At 43.3% G+C, this 22608-nt stretch overlaps 2 protein-coding genes across 6 annotated transcripts in view; both read right to left on the bottom strand.

Annotated features, from left to right (window-relative positions):
• Window positions 1-22608, bottom strand: part of LOC125906716 (uncharacterized protein K02A2.6-like) — a 417738-nt gene that overhangs the window by 81059 nt on the left and 314071 nt on the right. The window lies entirely within an intron of this gene.
• LOC120953740 (homeobox protein B-H1-like) overlaps window positions 14313-22608 on the bottom strand; it is a 113541-nt gene continuing 105245 nt past the window's right edge. For all 4 annotated transcript variants that reach the window (XM_040373971.2, XM_040373980.2, XM_040373961.2 and 1 more), the window contains exon 4: window positions 14313-16581. In XM_040373971.2, the coding sequence (XP_040229905.1) occupies window positions 15972-16581 (610 nt within the window). In that variant the 3' untranslated portion in view covers window positions 14313-15971. The remainder of the gene's footprint in view (window positions 16582-22608) is intronic.

Genomic DNA, 22608 nt, shown 5'->3' with positions numbered 1-22608 from the left:
GCTCGGTAGGTTCATGTTTTGGTCGAGTGTATCCCGTGCATTTGTCGCGCGACGGCTGTAGGCCCGGCAGCAACAAAGTCAAGACAAACTCTTTCCCGGTACGGATGGCGATTCAAAGGTCTTTGTCTTATTATTATTCATGTCATTACGGTCTACGCGATCATGTTGGCCTTTTCAGGACTTGATTACCACATCGCCGTATAGTCAGCTCTTGCATACGCGATTAGAACGCACGACGGGCATGCAGATGCGAGGAATTAGGTGCCGCGGGACCGCTCTTATCCAGCGGGTTTTAGATACTGCCACACTGCTCAATGCATACGCTGCAGGCAGGGGGAAGGATGCACTCTACAATAAAAAAACACCGTCATGAACCAGCGGCAGATCTAACGGAAGGCGGACTAGGCGTTCACCGAAGATCTCTAGTCTGTAGTATGTCGTATGTTTACAAGTGGACAGAGTATTACCGACACGGACCCATGGAAAGATGGTCGTTGGGGTCCCGTGGCTGGAGAACCATTTGCCCCCCCCCCCCACCCGGTTTTAGGGTCTGTGACCGATGATCGAAGTGGTCCCACGGCCATCCCTCCCTCCCATCCGCTGGCAATTTAAGTATACTGTTCAATCTTCCAACAGCTCTATGCCAGCACCCCCTCCTTCCGGTCATTAGTTACCATTTACAGGGACCTCAACTCGTCTTACCGCCTAGGGCCAACGATTCCTGTAATCCGCCACTGTCAAGAACACCTTACTTTCTTTGACCGAACGATCACAACATTCCGGAAGAAAACACATTTGGCGAAAGTATTGCACACACACGCACACTCACACCCATGCGCAGACGTCTCAGCATATCTATGTAATCTACACCATACGAAAGCAAAAGCTTATGGTAACAAAGTTATGCTTAACACGTCCAGTTCGATGCCAGGAACTGCCAGTAAACTTTCCAATATACCGGTTTCATAATCAGCTTGCGTTCTAGATGCCGGTGGAACGCATTGTTTATGAAAATCAGCACCGGGCTGTACGTGTTAGGGCTCAGCGCGTTGCACAGCAAACTCTCCTGCGTGAGCCAGCGATTCCGTAGTCAATTTTACATTGCAGTGTTTGAACTCATTGCGCTTTTTTGGTTTGATTTGTGAAAATGCAACTTGATCGCCGCAATGTTTGTTAACGGCTTTTTAAAGCGCAACAACAACTCGACTAGGCGTTCAGCGAAGATCTCTAGTCTGTAGTATGTCGTATGTTTACAAGTGGACAGAGTATTAGCGACAAGGTCCCACGGAAAGATGGTCGTTGGGGTCCCGTGGCTGGAGAACCATTTGCCCCCCCCCCCCCCCCCTGGTTTTAGGGTCTGTGACCGATGATCGAAGTGGTCCCACGGCCATCCCTCCCTCCCATCCGCTGGCAATTTAAGTATACTGTTCAATCTTCCAACAGCTCTACGCCAGCACCCCCTCCTTCCGGTCATTAGTTACCATTTACAGGGACCTCAACTCGTCTTACCGCCTAGGGCCAACGATTCCTGTAATCCGCCACTGTCAAGAACACCTTACTTTCTTTGACCGAACGATCATAACATTCCGGAAGAAAACACATTTGGCGAAAGTATTGCACACACACGCACACTCACACCCATGCGCAGACGTCTCAGCATATCTATGTAATCTACACCATACGAAAGCAAAAGCTTATGGTAACAAAGTTATGCTTAACACGTCCAGTTCGATGCCAGGAACTGCCAGTAAACTTTCCAATATACCGGTTTCACAATCAGCTTGCGTTCTAGATGCCGGTGGAACGCATTGTTTATGAAAATCAGCACCGGGCTGAACGTGTTAGGGCTCAGCGCGTTGCACAGCAAACTCTCCTGCGTGAGCCAGCGATTCCGTAGTCAATTTTACATTGCAGTGTTTGAACTCATTGCGCTTTTTTGGTTTGATTTGTGAAAATGCAACTTGATCGCCGCAATGTTTGTTAACGGCTTTTTTAAGCGCAACAACAACTCGCGAGCATTGACCACACGCGAGAAAGATCTATGGAGGGAAAAAGCACGGACGACGGCTGACAACAATTGGCCGTCTGACGCACCAACACATCCAAACCTTCGACAGCACGCACAGGCGAGGGGTATGAGGCGGAGCCGGGGACGGGTAGCTCGACGAGCTGCTTGACAAATTTGCCGTTGGAGGGAAAAAGATGGCATGATAACATTCTCCGAACGCCATGATTTCTTCCGTCGCTTTGCACAGCGGGAATAATCTAGACTGAAAGTTGCAGGCTAGTTTTGCGTGTGGTTTTTTTATGAAGTGCTTACAAGATTTCAGCCTCCAACTGTCAAACTCCATACAAAAAACTGATTAGAATCGTGAAGGGCCCCGATATTTGATTTACTAGTCGTTTCATCTTATTATGTGGTTTCTGTTCTGTTTCTGTTCTGGTTATGGATTGCCTAAAAAAAAAGCACTGGAGCCTGGCGAGCTTGACATTCTGCACGACAGTTCTTCTTCTTCTTCTTCTTCTTCTTCTTCTTCTTCTTGGCCTGCTCATGTATAAGCACATCTAGTAGACATGGCCAGGTCGCCAATCCGTTTCCAGGAAACTCGGTCCTGGGCTGCAGTCCTCCAACCACGGCAGCATCCGATCTCCGACAGGTTCGACTCCACCTGATCCAGCCAACGAGCTCGCTGTGCTCCTCTACGCCTCGTGCCGAACGGGTCGCTGACGAGCACCCTCCTGGTGGGGCATGAGTCCGGCATCCTCATCACGTGTCCCAGCCATCGTATCCTTCCGGCTTTGATGACCGTCAGGATATCAGCACCGCCAAACAGCTCAGCTAGCTCGTGGTTCATCCTCCTTCTCCACACGCCCTGCTCGCACACACCGCCAAAGATAGTCCTTAGCACACGCCGTTCGAAAATGGCGAGTGCATTGGCGTCTTTCGTCAGCATAGTCCAAGACTCGTACCCGTAGAGGACTACCGGACGAATCAGTATGCGATATATAGCGCATTTCGTGTGTTGCTGGAGTCTTCTGGATCGCAGGAGTTTGTGGAGCCCGTAGTAGGCACGACTTCCCTGAACAATGCGCCTTCGGATTTTGCTGCTTACGTTGTTGTCCGAAGTTACGATCATACCAAGGTAGCAGAACTCCTCTACCTCGAGATCGTCACCGTCAACTGATACTCTGCTTCCGAGTCGGGCTTTATCACGTACAGAGCCCCCGGCAAGCAGGTACTTTGTCTTCGTCGCATTGATCTTCAATCCAATCCTTTCGGCCTCGCGTTTCAGTCGGGTGTACGCCTCGCACACCGCCCCAGTTTTACGTCCGATGATGTCGATGTCATCCGCGAAGCCAAGGAATTGGAGAGTTCGGGTGAATATCGTGCCCTGGATGTCGAAGCCCGCGCTTCGCATGACACCTTCCAGAGCGATGTTGAACAGCAAACAGGAGAGTCCGTCCCCTAGCCTCAGACCCCGGTGAGATTCGAACGATTCCGAAAGCATGTTCGTCACTCGCACCTTGCACTGCATCCCGTCCATAGTAGCCCTCAACAACCGTATCAGCTTCCCAGGGAATCCGTACTGCTGCATGGTGTTCCATAGCTCATTCCGATCTATGTTATCGTAGGCCGCCTTAAAGTCGATGAAAAGGGTGTGCTAGGGCATTTCTGGAGGATCTGCCGTAGAGTAAAGATTTGGTCGGTGGTCGATTTGCCTCCAACAAATCCAGCTTGGTAGCTGCCGACGAAATCAGTAGCAAGGGGCGAAAGTCAGCAGAAGAGTATTCGGGACAGGATCTTGTAGGCAGCATTCAGGACTGTGATGGCTCGGAAGTTGGCACAGTCCAGCCTGTCGCCCTTTTTGTACACTGGGTGTATGACACCCAATTTCCACTCGTCTGGTAGTTCTTCTTGTTCCCAAATCCTCACAATCAGCCGATGAATGATGCCGGCAAGATGCTCCGGACCCATCTTGAACAGTTCGGCCACTAGACCATCGCTGCCAGCTGACTTGTTACACTTCAGCTGTTTGATGGCACCAATGACTTCGTCCAAAGATGGCGGGGACACTTCGTCATCGTCATGCTGGCTGTCGTAGAGCTGCTCTCCTCTGTTTCCTGCTTCTGCTCCCGTATCTGCTCCATTCAGGTGTCCGTCGAAGTAGCACTTCCACCTGTCGATCACCTCTCGCTCGTCCGACAGGATATCTCCCTCCTCGTTGCGGCAAATGGCGGTCATGGGAGTAAAACCGCTTCGTGCCGTATTTAGCATCCTGTAGAACTTGCGAGTTTCCCCCGACTGGGATAACTGCTGCATGAGTTGCTCATCCGACTCTTCGAAGCCGCGCCTCTTGTCCTGGAAGAGTAGGGTCTGCTGCCTCCTCAGTCGGCTGTAGTCTTCCACGTTCTGTCGGGTCTCGCGCTGGAGCATGCGGGTACGCGCAGCGTTCTTCTCGGAGAGTGCTCGTCTGCACTCATCATCAAACCATTCCTTCCTCTGGTAATGGGTCACGCGGCCAATTGTTCGCTCGGCCGTGCTGCTGATGGCTTGCCATCATACGCGGAGCAGTGGTCATTGAGAGACATCGCGTCGGTAGTGGTGTCCTCCGGCAACGCTTCTCCAAGCGCGATTGCTTGGGGTAAGACCCCTTGGGGTAGGCTGGTAGCGCAGTTTGTTAACCACGCACGACAGTTAGGATGCCGTAAATGCCGTATAGCTCGTCATTACAACAGCATCTCCAATGTTCCTCCAGACAAATGGGGACAATTTCGTTTCTGAGCAACTTCCTCTAAAACGTAGCTAAGAGGGTTTCGTTAAATTTGGACAGTGCCCATGCCTCAGAGGCGCATGTGAGTACCAGTGGCGAATCAAGCCTCTCCGGGGCCCTAGGCGTTATGGTAGACGGGGTCCCATAACCAAATCCTTCAATTCAGTTTTGCTGCAGTTATGTGTTTTGCTGAAAGCTATTTTTAATGATGAATGTTTTGTGCTGTGCTGAAAGAATATTTTTAATGATTTTCAGTTAAACAATTTACTCGTTAGATATTGCAGTACAGCAAGTTTTACTGAAATTCAGCTATATAAGTGTCAAACTTGACGTTTCAATGAATATCAGTGAAACAAAATAACTGACAATGCAGCAATTCATTCTGTAAAAAAAACATGTCTGAGCCTCAAAACAAAACATAATGCGATGCCCGTTTGCCCGTTTGCTCGTTTGTTCATTAGTAAATTTATTAAATGAGAAGTCGATAGATGATGGATGGGCATAGTCCTATCCTGACAGTCCGAACGAATCTGACCTGCCATGATTGGAGTTGGGTTTATTTATACTCAAAAGAATTTAAAGGTTTCGCACCTTTGGTTCCGGGTAGTATGTTGGGAAGTTGTTTCCACTAAGCTAGTTACGTTTGTCTTTTGTTGTCAAAAACGATGGTTCTAAAAGATATTTACTTTCCTATTTTACAGTTTCCAGCTCGTGTTTCATATTACGGACGATTTGATTTAAAATCGTCATCGTGAGCATAAAATGAAAACAATATTTTGCTTTTACGTTGGTGTTTGATACTGACGTACCGTCTTGCTTCAAATTACGGCCACTTAAGGCAATTTTTGGAATTTCATATGTTCTTTCTAGTCATTTTCAGACTGATTGAAACAATGTATAATTTATATTACTGCAACAAACACTCTACATTTGAGAAAATAAATACACTTATTTTATTCAAACCACTGCGAAAAATTACCAAATTTCAACGACATTTTGATTCATATTCCAAACACTTTCGAGTTCATGTTTCGAATTCCGGACAGTCTCAAAATGAGGTTTATTTTCTTCAAATTCTCATTCCCTCTACACCTTTTTAAGTGTTTATTAATTTTCTCCTGAAAACTCCTAAATAACTCTTAATTAATCAATCCGTCTCTCCTCATTACGATAATAAAAGATGGAAGAGTAATACGGTATGAAACGTCAAAAGATTTTCAGTTTTTTTCATTCAGAAAAAACGGCTTCGGCCGTATTGCATAAATATTTAGTAATTTTTAATCGAATAGTTTCTTCTCGTCATTGAAACCCCCTCAAATCCATAAGTGGGCTAGTTTTAATGTTGCGGCGCGCCGGACTTTGCCGACTATTGCTCTACGTCGCATCGACCTGGTGAGGAACGCTTGCGATGAGGTTGAAAATTTCAGGCAGCTACGCGGCTTAGTACATATTATACTTTGTCTTTAATTACAATCGGACGACATCGTGATCATTTTACATCGCCCATGCTCATTTATTTATTTATTTGTTTTATTTATGTATTTATATTTTATTTATTATTTATTTTAAATGTATCGGTCAACAACGCGAAAATAAACTATATTTTCATTCGAAAGTAACTGGAAATACCCTGTATTGCAGTATGTTTGTCTCAAGTGGTCCGCGGACCACAGGTTTAGACCACTGCTTTAGACCAGCTGCTTTCTAAATGATAGAGCGATGCAGGCCAAGAGAATACATTTTTTTCTTTTACACATACATTACTACTACTACTACTACTACTACTACTACTACTACTACTACTACTACAGTTAATAAACAAAATAACTTGTTAATGATATTGTGAAGGATTGCGCCCTACACTAGATAGTTAAAACTCGCGACTCGAGTTTTCTATGGGAGCAAAAATCAGCACAGATACCATATTCACCGGAGAGCGCTAACAAGTGTCAAGCAAGAGCTACACGCCAAGGACTCTATGCAAGATATGCTAGCAAGGTGATATGAATATGTAGAAATAAATTCTAGCTCCAAAATCTGTGCTGTTAACTGAATTCTGAATGTATTTGGACACCTTGTAGCCTTGATGGCGGATAATGTATTAATAAATGAAATGAAATGAAATGAAATGAAATTTCTTGGGGTACTTATTACAAGGTGCTGTGTTCCGTTAGCGATGTTTACATTTTTGGGTTTGTACGCTGGCTTAAATTCCCCTCTTTCCGTGGACATACAAATGTTTCCTAATTGTTAGTCAATATCATCACCTTTTGACCCCATGATTTGCTAAATTAACCACGCAGATGGCGCTACTGTGAAGTTGGGAGTAATTGTGTCATTGCCTCGAGATGGCGCTGCTATTGGGTTTATGCCTTAATTCACGTGCACAACAAATTGCCTACATTTTGGCGCATTTCAATCCCAAACAGATATTAAACAATGCGAGTGGTTATATTGTTATTTTCTTAAATTATTGTATCATCCAAGCAGGTTTCACATTCATTTTATAAACCTGGTTGAACAATAACATAAACAATGAGTTATTCAACGACGATCGCTATTCTATTTACCGATGCGATAGAACCACTACCAACAGCACTTTCTCCATCGGTGGTGGTGTTGTAATAGCCTGCTCTCGCTCTCTCTCATCTTGCGAAATTACACCGACGGATCGAACTATGGAACAGTTATGGGTCAAAATTCGGTTGGGCAATATTTTTGTTTATATAGGTGCCATGTTTATTCCACCGTACAACGCATATAACGACATAATTGTTAATAAACATCTGGAAAGTATACGCGAAATTTCATCACGCATGAGAGATAACGATCTCCTGCTTGTCGCTGGAGATTTTAACAAATGGGACATTACGTGGTCCAAACTCAATCCAGCCGATGTCGAGGATGTACCATTGCGCTTCACTTTCATGCACTATAAATCGTCATCTAAGTCTCTAAATAATCATATTTTCATCGATGGTATGGCAGCAAACGGCCTTTATGAATTAAGCAACGTTAGAAACTCCATGGACCGACAACTCGATCTAATTTTTGCTAACTCCAACGCCGCTGAGATCTGTTCTGCCGTGTCTAAATCCGAACCGGCCCTGCTCAAGCTCGACAATTATCATCCTGCACTCGAATGGTCAATACGTCACTATGATCCTCATGAGTCTAGCTCCCATCCAAGCAACACATATCAGCAACGATTAAATTACTCAAAGGCTAATATCGTCGAACTGGAGGAAAGAATATTTCTTTTCGGTTCTACTTTTAACTGCTCCAACTTTCCATCTGTTGACGACGCTGTTCATGCCTTCACGACAATCCTGTACAATCCTGTACAATCCTGTACGCCAATTATGCACCAGAAAGCTCTCCAGCATGGACTAATAACAGGCTTATCAACCTCAAACGAGCCAAAAACAAAGCCATTAGTCGACACCGTTTTTTGAGAAGTAATATCACTAGGGAAAATCGTAACAACGCTATACATGCATACAGTCAGTATAAGCGATCAAGATATAAGCAATATATATCTTCAATCGAAAGGTACCTTCTCCGACATCCCCGAAAATTTTGTCGCTTCATGGACAGCAGACGACGCTCAAACGTAGTTCCAAGCACAATCAAACATAATGATTCCGTGGGCACGTCACCCGAAGATATTTGCAACATTTTTGCTGAACGATTTTCCGATGCCTTCTCTACCCCAATTGTAGATCAAACGGTGATCTCAAGGGCCACATCTTACACACCTCTAAACATGATTGATTATACCATTCCTACGTTTGATATACGCACAGTAGAAAAGTCCCTCAAAAGCCTTAAACCCTCTACAGCTCCTGGTCCCGATGGCATTCCGAGTTACATCATCAGTAAATGCTATCAGTCCCTAGCACCTGTATTAACAAACATGTACAACACGTCACTGTGTTCCCACGATATTTTCCCACGCTTATGGAAGACCTCGTGGATGGTACCAATATTTAAAAAAGGGGATCGCTCATGTGCTTCAAACTATCGCGGTATCACATCACTTTGTGCGGTATCAAAAGCTTTTGAGCTTCTGCTTTACGGCCCTATGCTCTCCGCTACATCGAATTACATTATGGATAACCAACACGGGTTCGTACCCAAACGTTCAACATTAACGAACCTCACTGAATTCGTTAGTTTCTGCAAACGTAATCTCGACTCCGGAGGTCAAGTGGATGCCATTTACACCGATCTCAAAGCTGCTTTCGACCTCATCTCACACGACATTTTAATCGCCAAATTGCAGAAGTTAGGGTTTTCGGAACAAATAGTTAAGTGGTTGAATTCCTACCTCACAGAACGCTCATACAAGATCAAGGTAAACGATCATACATCTAGAGAGGTGCTTGGCACCTCAGGAGTGCCTCAAGGCAGCAATTTGGGCCCGCTGCTCTTCATTCTTTATATAAACGATGTAGGGCAATTGCTAGCGGAACACCGTTTTCTTCTGTTTGCCGATGACGTTAAGCTGTTCGCTCCTATCAACGATACCAATGACTGCATCAATCTTCAACACGCCATCAACCTATTTAGCATATGGTGCCGTGATAATGCAATGGTGCTATGTATCGAAAAATGTCGTGTTTTGTCTTTTTACCGTTCTCGGTCTTGCACACGATTCAACTACCAGATCGATAACATATCCGTTGAACGCACCGATACATTCCGCGACCTTGGGATCATTCTCGACACACGTTTAACATTTAACGATCACCTAGAGAATATAGTATCCAGAGGGAACCAACTACTGGGTTGGATTATTCGATCAACGCAAGGTTTCCGTAATCCCATGACCATAAAAACCATCTACTGTGCCTACGTCCGATCTGTGTTAGAATATGGCAGTATTGTTAGCGACCCCTGTACCTAAGAATGGAGTAATCAAATCGAGGCCATCCAAAGAAAAGCGACTAGATATGCTGTAAGACTCTTACCATGGCGACAGGGCGATGTGTTACCCTCATACCATTCCCGGTGTCTGCTTTTAGGGATTCAGTCGTTGAAAAAGTGCCGTGAGATAGCTAAATGCCTTTTTATATCAGGACTACTTAACCACCACAGTGATGCTCCTACTCTATTAGCTACGATAGAATTTAACGCGCCATCTAGGAATCTACGTACACGTCAATTCATATCCGTCCCTCGTTATAGAACTCGTTTTGACCAGTCTGATCCTATGTCAGCAATGTGTCGAACTTTCATAAATAACTTTGATTTATTTGATTTCAACATGCCACAGAATGTTTTTAGAGATAGACTCAGGACACAACTTACGTAATAATTTTATTTTCAAAATATATTTTCTATTCTTGTGCACCTGTTCTCCCCGATCGATTTATGTACCTTACATAGTCTATAAGCACTAATTTAAGTACATTCATGTAGGATCTTCAAGATCCCGATGGATTAATCATTAAACATATAAACATATAAACATAAGAGTCAGCAGTATAGTGTGCAAAACTCATTACAAGTTCCAAACAACAAAGCAAAATCGCAAAACCGCTTCTTAATGTACCCTTCCTTCCATGTTGCCAATTGTTTTCAGAATATCCTGAAATGGTACAAAAACCTTAACAGCTGAAAATTTTTCGAGACAAACGTACACTTGTTCAGCTCAATTATGAGGCTTTACGGACAAGTAATGCCAGGTCAGACAAATTGATAGCGCATTTCTTAAAAAAGCTCCTAGAAAATCGTTCTACTGGTACCGTCCAAATAGACATAGAGCGGCATCGTCGCGCGTGACGAAAAATAGCTTAAAATTTCACTCGGTGTAGATCAAAGTAGCTCATTTGACTCAGTCGTCCAACTTGTTTTTCATTTGAAAACACACTAAAATAGGTTAAAATGTGTTCAAATCTATTTTTTTGCGTTTGGCATTAATGTGGCTTGTAAACAAAGTATTATACGAATAACAAAGATAATACGATTATTTCGGATGAAGCAAAAATGTCGCGCGAGACGAGTAGCTCTGTTTGCAAAATTGAGCTACTTTTTGTAGCTTCGTTCGCGCGCGACGTTGTCGCTGTATGTCTATTCGGACGGTTTAAAAAAGCGGCGGATCTAACGGTAGGCGGACTAGGCGGTCGCCTGGGGCTCCGCCGATTTAGGGGCCCCGTAGATCGCCATTCTATAGTATGCCGTATGGACAGAGTACTAGCGACAAGGGCCTATAGTGGTGTAGTAACAATAGTGGTAGTATGGCTCTAAAATGTGATAATAAGATTATCATTATATCTTACCCCCGACTGCAAAAATTTTAGAGTTTGCGACAGATGATTTGCGAAGGATTTGATTTGCGAAGGGGAACCCGCTTCTTTTAAAATTCATCCTCAAATTTGACCATATTCATTGGGTGTATATTGGGTTGACGACAACAAATGGAAGGAGCCCCTCAATCGACGGGATCATCAATGGGGCCCCCAAATGGCCGAGGCAATTTAGATTGTTCTTCGTATTATGGCTGTGTATGGCTGTATGTAGATGCAGCTGTAACGGTTTTTGGTCTTGTTGTATTCGAAATAGGAAAATAGTCGATAAATAAACCATATATAAATTAACATAACCCATAGGTCCCTTGCGCATTTGAATAACCCCTTCTATCTTTAATCTTTCGCATTTCCCCTTCTCTTCGGTCCACAAAGTTGATGTGGTCGATTAGGGCCAAGAATGAAAATTTTAGTTTCTGCATTAAAAGACACACCCACACACCACACACTCCACTATCCCAGGCCAGGAATGTGAATACCATTTTTCGTGTGAAACAGCTGTCTGTTTTCGGCACACCTCTGCAAAAAAAGTAAAGGGTCCCCCAGACAAGCACAGGCACGTTTCATCCAAGCTAAAATGAAGAGCGCACACATCGATATCGATGTAATCTTTCCTCGAATGAAACCTCAACCCACTGGAGCACCGATGCTTGCTTGGTGTTATTCAATTTTTCCTGCTAATTTTACCGGCTTCGAGCCGGTGTATTTATATTGTGTTTCGGGACCTTAAAATTTTTGTCTGGGTGTGTTGTGGCGCAGCGTTCTGTGCATTCGATTTAGCAGTAAGAGAAACCACGCAGAGTTTGGGTGGCTCGTGCACCGGCATCCACACCAGCAAAAATTGACGGTTTCTCGCTCTGTCCAATGCTTTATGCTAACGATAATGAAATGCTATTGATTTGAGCTGTACGCGCGTGTCGCAGCGTTCTTCGCTTGCGATTTTGGTAAATGTATTGGCAGATTTCTTAAAACATTTAATGTGCTGCTTTGAGTAATATGATGCCCCGGTTTTCTGCAGATCGGGAAAAATGAATTCATTAAAAATAAGTCTTGAATTAGATTGGGGGGGGGGGGGGGGGGGTGGATGCCCAGTCCACCCACCGTTTAACGCGCCACTGCACATTGGGCAAACGCCTGTATAAAAATCGAAAAACCAACTTTGTCTCAGGTTTTAACCATACACTTTTTCTTAAAATAGATACTTAAACTTAGTAGAAACCAAAATAATTTACATATTTATTTTAAACTTACTGAGCTATTGGACATCAAAGTACAAACTTTGTGTTTTTGTCCCAAATTTGAGCTATTTTTCGACCGAACATAAAGCATCATATTTTAGTATATGATGGTTATATTTTGATAACCTATGTGTCGTTGGAAAAGTTTGGTTTTCAATGTTTGGTTTTCAACCATTTATGAACTTTAAAAACAAGTTTTTGCAAAATATTTAGGCATCAGATCAACGTATGACAAAAAATGCCTAAATATGTTGCAAAAACTTGTTTTTAAAGTTCATAAATGATTGATAACCAAACATCACTGCTGATTTTTTGGATATTTTCATTTTGGAGAGCGATTTTTTTATGATTCGACTCAATTTAATTCGTGACTCGTATATTATAGGAAAGATTTACAATTTTCCTACATTTTGTCGTTAAAATTAGCTGCGACCATCTGCGACTCCGAAAATTATTAAGCTTTTTCTTGAAAATAGCGTGAGCGATTTTGACGTGTTGTTGTATGAGCCATACACCACCAATATCGAACTACCTGTCATAAACGGGCATTTGAAACAAACAGGTGTAGAAACCGAAAATTGTATGTGAATACACCTCAAAAACATAAACACCTTGTTCGCGGTCATACGTTAATATTTAAGTATCGTAGGCGTAAACGTCAGAATAAAACGGCAAAACGGTAAAACGGCGTCAGAATATTCGTGCTCGAGAATCAGAACAGCGCACACGTTCCGATTCTTCGTAATTTCCGTCCCGAAAATTCCGCAACTTTACGCAGGCAAAAAACAAAGCTGAAGAGAGGAAAAACAGTTTAAAGAAGGTCGTAAGATAGGAATAAGCTGTTTTCCAAACAAATCATGAAAAACACAACTTTTTTAGCGCGTAATACTTTATAAACTTCATTTTCAGTCGTAAACTTATTCCGCCTTTGTTGTAAGTCCTAGCAATTATTATTTATGCTGTTAACTAATACACAATAATGCAATGTTGTGAGCGATCATTATTAAGTTTTATTCGCTTCCTTGACGATTTTAGTATTGTACTACCCTGTATAATAAGAGGAATTGTATTGAATGAAGAAAAGCTGCTACAGCACGAGGAATTGATTTTCATCCCAGCGTTTGTATGGCCGTTGCCCACTGTGCACTGGTGAGTACCGGTACCATATAGATTCTATATAGTCCCAGCTTCGTCGCGACAGGTTCGTGCAGGAGGTGCACTGATGTTTTTTTTTTGTAGACGACAAACTCAACTTTAATGTTGAGGCACATTCGAGAAATTAAAACTCACCTTAACAATTTCCTAAGATAAATCCTTCCACAATTGAACAAGAATCTCTCGAGCTCATCCATTCACAGCACAATACCCGGAAGAATGTGATACCAGAAACAATATGGAAGATAGAAAGAGATGGAATGACTCAGCTCAGAGGAATTAACTAGTAAATACATGTGTATGTGACGTACGAAGATTTTAGACCCCGATTCTCCCATTTTCCATCCATCATTTTCACACACACGCACACAGCTCTACACGGGCGGCGTGTTACTGTAAAAAAATAGGGAAAGTTGACTAGTGATGGGTTTCATGACTCTTTCGATGAGATTCATTTATATGAATCTTCAGTGAGAAGTGATTCGTATTTCGAATCGACTTTTCAAAGATTCATGAAACTCTAAAGATTTTAGATATGTATGATTTGCAACATAGTTTGCGTGATCTCACCAAACAACATCCCCAACATTTCAAACAACATCTTAAACCCGTCGCGGTTTTAAGCCGCGCATGGACCGTCTCCCCGTATCAAAACAAACTATCCAGTTGCGTGAACTTGCCAAGAAGTCCCGAAAGCATGCATGGCATGACCATGTAGGTTGTTGCTTCAAATAGAAGAATAATGAGAAGTTCAAGCTCTATGAATTTTTGGAGATGTATGAATTTCATGGGATTCATGAATCCCTAGAGATATGAATATTTTGAGATTCATGAGTCTTTTGAGACACATCAATCTTTGGTGATTCAAGAATATTTGGAGATTCAGGAATCTTTGCAACCGGGATCAGATTCATTGATTCATTTCAAAGATTCATTCAGATTCATGAATCCGAATCAGATTTACCCAACACTAGAGCGGACTGGGTCTCTCCGTTTGGTACAAAGAAAAATCTCTCAACAACGTCAGCTCTGCTATTTGGGAAGCTTTATTTTCAGTGCAGTGAGGTTGATACTTGTTTGATCTTCGATCGCCTGTTGGTCCGTACATAAACCGCTTAAAAATGAAGTTGTGTCTTATTTTTGGTAAGTAAAAGTAATCAAATTAAAAACCATCATTCCCCCTCAGAACTAACATTATTTTTCTTCCATTTCATGGGTTTTTTCACGGTGAACAGAGACAACAAAACCTGTGACTGTGTCGTGGCCCGTACAGAACCAGAGAAGAACCAAACGCAACAGCGATGAAGAGCAAATAGTGCTGTGGCGATTTTGTGGTTTTATTCACTGTAAGAGTGTGAAAAGTGATAAAAATTATGTGCATTAATTTGTAATTAAGTTCAATGTTTGTTGTGCAGGTGATTATGGTTTCAATAAAGCATGTTTGGTTAGTATTATTAATTTCAATTGATGGAATTGTGTTGATATAATTGTGTGCACTTAGTAATTTTTGTAGGAAAACCTGCAAAAAAGGGGAGGGGGCTATTAAAACAAAGGTTCGTGCCAACCTTCATTTGGGTTCGCTTCGGTTTCGGGTTACTTCTGGTGCTGAATTATTTCACCTACTTAGCTTCGTATTCATTTTCTTATTCAGTAGATCTCTGTGTGATGGTAACAGCTAGGCATGTACTCGCCCCGAATGATTTTCTCAATATTCACGCCAGGAGCTCCAAGCTTTTTTGTTGACGGGCTAAATTTCTTCGCAAATAACGATGATGAGAGCCATTTCGACCTTACCTTTAGCTAATGAAAATCTCATTTGAATCTAGTTTTGATAATAAAATGCTCGGAATCTAATTCAAACTTGTACAATACAATATTATTGCAGCTTGATTTACGTTTTCAGAAATAAAAACTAAATAGTTGATGAAAGTATTTAAAACAATAAACTACAATAGCAATAAAATACAATACACGTTATATTTTACAAAATATTCGCGGGTCTTTAATGAGGCTCTCGAGAGCACGCGGGTCATAGTTTCGACACCCTATCTTTACGATATCAGAAAACAATTACAAATTGATTGTCTGGGACATCAAAATAATAATGTGTACAAGCTGCTAATAAATTGAAGTTCCAAGAAAACATTTAACTACTGGATAGAAATTATTGTTTAAACTTATGCTAGATGGTCTTTTGTTCTCAGAGTATTTTATTTAATAGAAATTCAATAACCGATATCAATAAACATGTAGTTCTTGAATGTTCTTTGAAGTTGAATTTATATAATTAAAAAAAATATTAATTTTATTTTTGATGTACGCAATGGAAGCTTTTTTAAACTGTAACTTATACACAAATTAAAAAAAAAACTTTATTTTGTCGGTCACTGTATGTGTCTATTGCTAGTTAAGTGGACTAGCTTTTCAACATTATTGATAATTGTTGGATTAGGAAGGCAAAAGTGACTTTTAATGTCATTTGGACTATGTACTTTTCATACTTGAATGTTATCTTCCTCGTCATCACTATCAGGTGGATTACTTTCGGATTGTCCTGGTGGACTACCGGGATTGAGCATCGGGCTAGGACTATGCCTTATCTGGCTGTTCAGACTATGATTACTAATGCTGGTAAGTGAGTTAAGATTACTAATATCATGTTGGCTTCCTGCTCCAACACTGGTTTCACCATCGCGAAGTTGGTTTGATCCACCGCTAGGAGTTTGATGAGGTTGTTGTAGCAATGATCCTGCTGGTTGTTGCCCACAATTGGCTTGATAGTAACTGCTCAGCGTTGAAAGTGAACTGGACGCAGAGAGGTGAGGGAATGGGCCGCTTGGGCCCGATATAGGATTCAATGTTCCAATGGTTGGTACACCTGGATACATACGATAAGGTAAGGGTTTTTGGAGAGCAGCTGCTGCAGCTGCATGTCTATAGTATGCGTCAACCGCACTTTGTGACGTTCCAGGAGGCCCTGAAGGAGTAGGATAAGGCCAGGCGCCGATGTAAGGAGGTCCACCATATAACCGCTGAAACGCAGCATAATTTCCAGCTTCTGCTAATAGTTCTAATCCTACTGCAGTTTGTCTCTTCCACTTTGTTCTGAAAAGATATATACATAAGAATAATAAAACATTAATGAATATGAAACTACAAAAAAACGAAGAACAAGAATCCCTTGCATCCAACCTTATATTTGTGTATGGTGTAAATTCCTGCTGTAATTAAAGTAATAAATTGTCAAAGCATATTTTCGTTAAAACACACATTATTCTAAATTCCAGCTATTCAGACATGTGGCCAGAGCATACCCAAATAGCCAAATTGGCTTGAGCAGCTAATTCTGGAATGCTAAAAATCGCTGCTTGAATTCGACTTTTGCACTAGATAAACAGGATCAAAGTTCTAGGTGAGTCATTCAAATTTCAAGGCTGCAGCCTGGGACCGAGCATCCTGAAGAATAATTGTTGACCGGGCCATATCACATCGACGTGCTCTATCGTGAGCAGGCCAACAAGAGAGATTGAGGGTCTTTCAAATAGCACTTAAGCAGTTTCCTTATGCAAAGGTGTCAGGGATTATTTTTCTTTTCTAGTAAGGTGTTATCAATCAAATGAACAACAAGATGTGTTTTTATGTGCATGTTTATTAGCTCTGTGATGGGATGGGATCTGAAGCCCTTGTGAGGCTCTCCCATCCAACACCTATTCCGACACGTCCTCGTCGTGAACAGTGGTAACGTGTCCCAAGTGCCACAAATCCACTAAACGACCACTAAACGGCTTCTAAACGACTCAAGTTCTCTACCTAAACGGAATATAGAAAGACTTCGTTTAGCAGACGCCAAACGACTCATGCATTCTAAAAATAGCAAAAAAACTGGTGGCGCTCTCTGTTGGTGGGATACCCCAACCAGTTGAGCTTCATCGCTTGGAGGAGAGCTTTCTCATTTCCTCTGTACTGTTGTATGGTTTCGCATTGAAGTTATGCATCGCTAGAACTAGAACGGCGATACGATTGTTTAAATACTAAACTCCAACGGAAACCACCAGCACTGAAGCAAGTGAGATTTGAGTAATGGTCGTTGGTGTTGATACCCACGTATCTGACCACACGACCATTTATATAGATTTTTGCTCGGCAAGTTAGAAGGCTATATAGGTCATGATTAGATAAAAGTTGTCGAAACACACACAACACAAGAAAAGGATAGCAATAAAATGATGAGTTGTAATACGCCATCTATTGATCAAACCAATGAAGCTGTGGAGCTTTCATTTTTTTTCTATGGAAATTCAATTTTTCAGTCGTTTAAGCTTCATCTGTGGCGCTTGGGGTATCACCACATATCCAAGCATGGGTACACGGGCTTGACCCAACCCCTTGTGCGGTTGGTAGCATATGGCGAACCAGGAGGGGGGTGGGTATCCTGGGAAACCGGGTGCCTGGTCGTCGGGGGTGCAACCCGACGCTAAACAAAACAGTCACGTGGGCGCGGGGCCAGTCACCCAGTCCCAGGCAATCAATGACTACGGAAAGCTTCAGAAAAATACGAAACGGAACTCTCGATACCGATCCTACGCAATGCCCTAGGACTACTCTAAAAGTGGGCTCACGGAACGTACGCACTCTAAGCGAAGCCGGAGCCGTGAAAAAACTTGATGACACCATAGCGGGGGCTTCAACGCAAAAGTCGATAGGGAGCCAATGTACCGCCAATACACTGGCTGTCACAGTCTGCATGAGCACAGTAACGATAATGATAGTAGATTGGTCCAGTTCGCCGCAGCGAACAATCTGGTTTTTGGAAGTACCAAATTTGCGCGCAAGAAAATCCACAAGGTTCCATGGGCGCACCTGGATGGAGTAACCCTCAACCAGATCGACCACGTGTTAATAAGCCGCCGACGACAGTAGAGTCTGTTAAATGTCAGAACATATCAAGGAGCCAATATCGATTCCGATCACTACTTGGTTGGCTTAGTGATACGTTGTAGAATTGCCCGCCCCCGTGCCAATGGGGGCGGAGAAAACACGCAGCCTAAGCTCAACACGGACTCTCTAAGGGACACTACTGTCCAACAGGAATTCAAAGCCGCTTTAGACGAGTCTCTACTACCAGAAAACAGATATGAAACTACGAGCGAGAGGTGGAACGCTCTAAAAACAAAAATAATAAACTGTGCAAGAAATATACTCCCACCACGTCGTGTTAACACCAAATCTGGCTGGTTCGACGATGAATGCAGACAAGTGACCGAACGTAAGAATACTGCATACCGAGTAATGCATCAACGGCATAGAACGCGGGCATGCGCAGAGGACGTTTTAGACGTACGAACCGACACGAAAGTTTTACCAAGCGATAGCAGGTCACCGATATAACGTTGTACCTAAGGTAACCTGGTAACCATGATGAATTACTCAACGACCAGCTTAACGAACAGCTAGAAGCGCCATTAGCAGATAGTGTCATGTTACTGCCACCTAGCATAGAAGAAACCCAAAAGGCTATTCGTCGGCTGAAAAATAACAAGGCAACCGGAATCGACGGAATTGCAGCTGAACTGGTCAAGAATGGAGGTGCACGACTAGAAAACGAGATTCATCAAATTATTATTATTATTTATTTATTAATCTTCAACGGGCCCTATGGCCTAATTAAGATGTAACAGTTCATTAAAAAAAATCATAACAAAACATGATTTGCAGCGCAATTCACTGCGGCCATGGCAAAAGCCGGAGACGTTCCTTGAAGCACTGAGTTGAGATGTCGAAGTCGAAGCAATCCGAAACAGTATTAAAAACAGCCGACATGCGGAACATAGGGTCAGACCGACCAGCGCTGGAACGGGGTTGAGCGAGCCGTAGAGTTTCTCTAGACCTAAGTGTTCGGGATGGTGCATAGATATCGACTCGGTGCAACAAAGGCGAAGAGCCGATAGAGCCATTTAGCAATCCAGCGATGAAAGAACACTGTGCATTGCGTCTTCTAACCGAAAGAGGTTCAAGGCCTAGAAGACGGCACCGCGCAGCATACGGAGGAAGATTATTGCGATCCTGCCAGGGAAGTAGGCGTAGGGCATATCTCGTGAGCTTACGTTGAATCGCCTCAAGTCGAGCAATTGAAGAAGAATTAGTTGGGCTCCAGACTACGCACGAATATTCCAGAACCGAACGAACGATACAGTTGTAGACAGCTTTGATGCACATGGGGTTGCGGAATTCATTAGTTGTCCGGATAACCACGCCAAGTAATTGATTTCCTCTGGCTACAACGTCATCGATATGCTGTTTAAAGTTCAAACTAGAGTCAAGCAGAACGCCCAGGTCTTTGGCATGATTCTGTCGATTAACTGCAGTGCCGTCTATGAAGTAGGTCCCAGTCACTGGGCTCCTGCATCGACTAAAAGACACACAGTAGCATTTCTCGATGCAGATAGTCAGTCCATTACGCTTGCACCACGAACAGAAAATTTCGATGCAGTCTTGCAGGAATGTACAATCACCTGTGTTGTGAATAGGCAACGTCGGCAAACAGACTGATACTGTCGGGAGGTAGAGCAAGGGTAACATCGTTGATGAACAATATGAAGAGAAGCGGGCCAATATTGCTTCCTTGTGGCACACCCGAGCTGCTGACTATTTCTTTGGACATGTGCTTATCAATTTTCACGATGTATGTGCGATTAATTAGGTAAGACTTAAGCCACTGTACGAGCGAGCTGGGAACTCCTAGTTTATCGAGTTTAGCGAGAAGAATTGCGTGCGGAAGAGAGTCGAATGCTGCTTTCAGATCTGTATAAATTGCATCGACTTGAGCTCCGGCATCAATTTGACTAGTGCAATAGGTTACAAATTCAACCAGGTTCGTGGTAGTCGACTTTTTTGGCACGAATCCATGTTGATACGGGCTTAGGTAGCTGCGGCATGCATGTAGCAGATTTTTGTATATCACTAGTTCGAACACCTTGGCAATGGCACACAAAGATGTAATACCCCGGTAGTTGATGGCATCTGTCCTGTCGCCCTTTTTGTAAATAGGAACCATCCAAGATTTCCTCCATGTTTTGGGAAAGTAGCCATTGGCTAACGATGCATTGAACAACTTTGCAAGGATAGGTGCTACTGTCGTTTGACAGCGTTTCAGCACGGTAGAAGGAATTCCGTCGGGTCCAGGAGCGAAGGAAGGCTTTAGTTGCGCTAGGGCAGATAAAACGATCTCACTGTCGATGAAAGGAGTACTCATGTTAATTGCGCCAGCCGGAGTGTTGACGAGAGCAGCATCAATGGTATCGGTATCATTCATGGCCGGTGAAAAGCAATCTGCGAAGCGATCCGCGAAGAGATTGCACATTTCATTAGTGTTGGCACTTGTTCCTCCTTTGTACGTAATGGATTTCGGTGTATGCGTGGATTTTGTTTTGCTGTTGTAGAAGCGCCAAAACGAGTCAGGCCACCTGCAGAGGTTACGTTGAATTTTACTCAAATATCTGCCATATCGAAACCTGTTATAGCTGCAGTATAAAGAGTGCGTGTCAAAGTAGATCGAGCGAGATCTTTGGCAGCGGCGCGTTTGGTAGTGACGATAAGCAGCTCTTTTTACACGTTTAAGTCGTTTGAGTGTGCAGTCCGCCCAGGGGGGGTTAGGTTTAGGACGCTGAACTGGGACGCATACAACAAAGGCTTGCAGCATGAAGGACGAGAATGAACATACTGCTTCGTCAAGTGAAACAAAATTGGAACAATGAAAGCGATTGTTAAACATTGATATCATGTCGTTCAGTTTCACATAGTCAGCTTTAGCAAAGTTATAACGATAAAATGCGGTTGTCGTCGAGTTTTGTCGAGTCGTCGAATTGCGTTGGGTCGACGAGTTAATACGTATATTGAAGTCAAACGCTGGATGGTAGGAGTCAAGAGGTACAAGCGGAACAACACTTGGAAAGACAGGCGAAAACAATTTAGCTGCAGCTTTGTTAGCGTAGAGCAGGTTAAGCATGCGTCCGTGCGAATTATTGATGTGATTAAGTTGCACTAATCCGTTAAATTTAAATCCATCCACAAGGGTGTTGTTGGCCAGTGAGCGCGCAGTTGGTTCATAGTGCGTGATTGATGAGTATGCTGGCGAGGACGAAGGATCAGCTGTGGACCAGCTTATGCTAGGCTGATTGAAATCGCCAATAACAAACAGCAGATCCGAAGGCTTCATGGTGAGAGTGAAGCTGCTGATACAATCATGTAGAGAGCGAAGAGTCGATATCTCGGAGCTAAGCTGCGGTGGAATGTATACTACCATGACGTACAGATGTGCGTTATTGCAGGCGACGCGCACACAAATATACTCGAGAGAACGATCACGGGAAGGTAATTCTATCGACTCGTATGCTTTAGAAACGGCTAGCAAAACACCACCACCGCGAGAGCTAGAGCCGCTGAAAGAGCGATCACAGCGGTAAACAGAGAAGTTGTTGTTGAAGAGAAGAGCAGATGGATTGTTGTCAACAAGCCAAGTTTCCGTGAGGGCGATGAGATCGAAGTCAGCCTCCGATACAGCTAAGTGAAATTCTTTTGTTTTAGTACGCAAACCTCTAACGTTTTGATAATAGCAGCTTAAATACTCAGCGGTAGTGTTGTCATTGTGGCGGTTGGATAAAGCGGGTATACGGTAAGCCAATTGAGCTGCGTTGTCAGAGCATGAGGCTTGGCGTGTTTGTTGCGTGCAATGAGCGGAACTTCGTCTAGTTGAGAAAAAAGCGATCGATTGTAGACTGGTGTAGGTGCGGATATGAAGCACGGTGGTTTTGGGACGGTCCAGAAACAAGTGTTGAGTTGGGTGCTTCCAAGGTATCATTCACCGGGGGGTGACACTGTTGTGATGATGTTGTTTCAGGACCAGGTGGAGTAGACGTGCGTGCGGCTAAACGGTGAGTCGTTGTTGGTGTGCGTGTGGTGTAGCGGTGATCAGCACTAGTAGCTGGTGTGCGTGTTGTAAAGCGGTTTCGGGTGGCTATAGGAGATGAGGTTTGGTGGTCGTGTTGACGGGATTGAAAAAACTCACGTACACCGATACCGACGGGCCAGGTGGATGGTGTGAGTGCCGCATCTCGAAGGATAGCCGGGACCCTC

Source organism: Anopheles coluzzii, chromosome X (assembly GCF_943734685.1).
Source record: "Anopheles coluzzii chromosome X, AcolN3, whole genome shotgun sequence".
In the NCBI taxonomy this organism is placed as follows: domain Eukaryota; kingdom Metazoa; phylum Arthropoda; class Insecta; order Diptera; family Culicidae; genus Anopheles; species Anopheles coluzzii.
The sequence above is the reverse complement of the archived record's forward strand: the minus strand, read 5'-3'. Positions and strand labels throughout refer to the sequence as shown.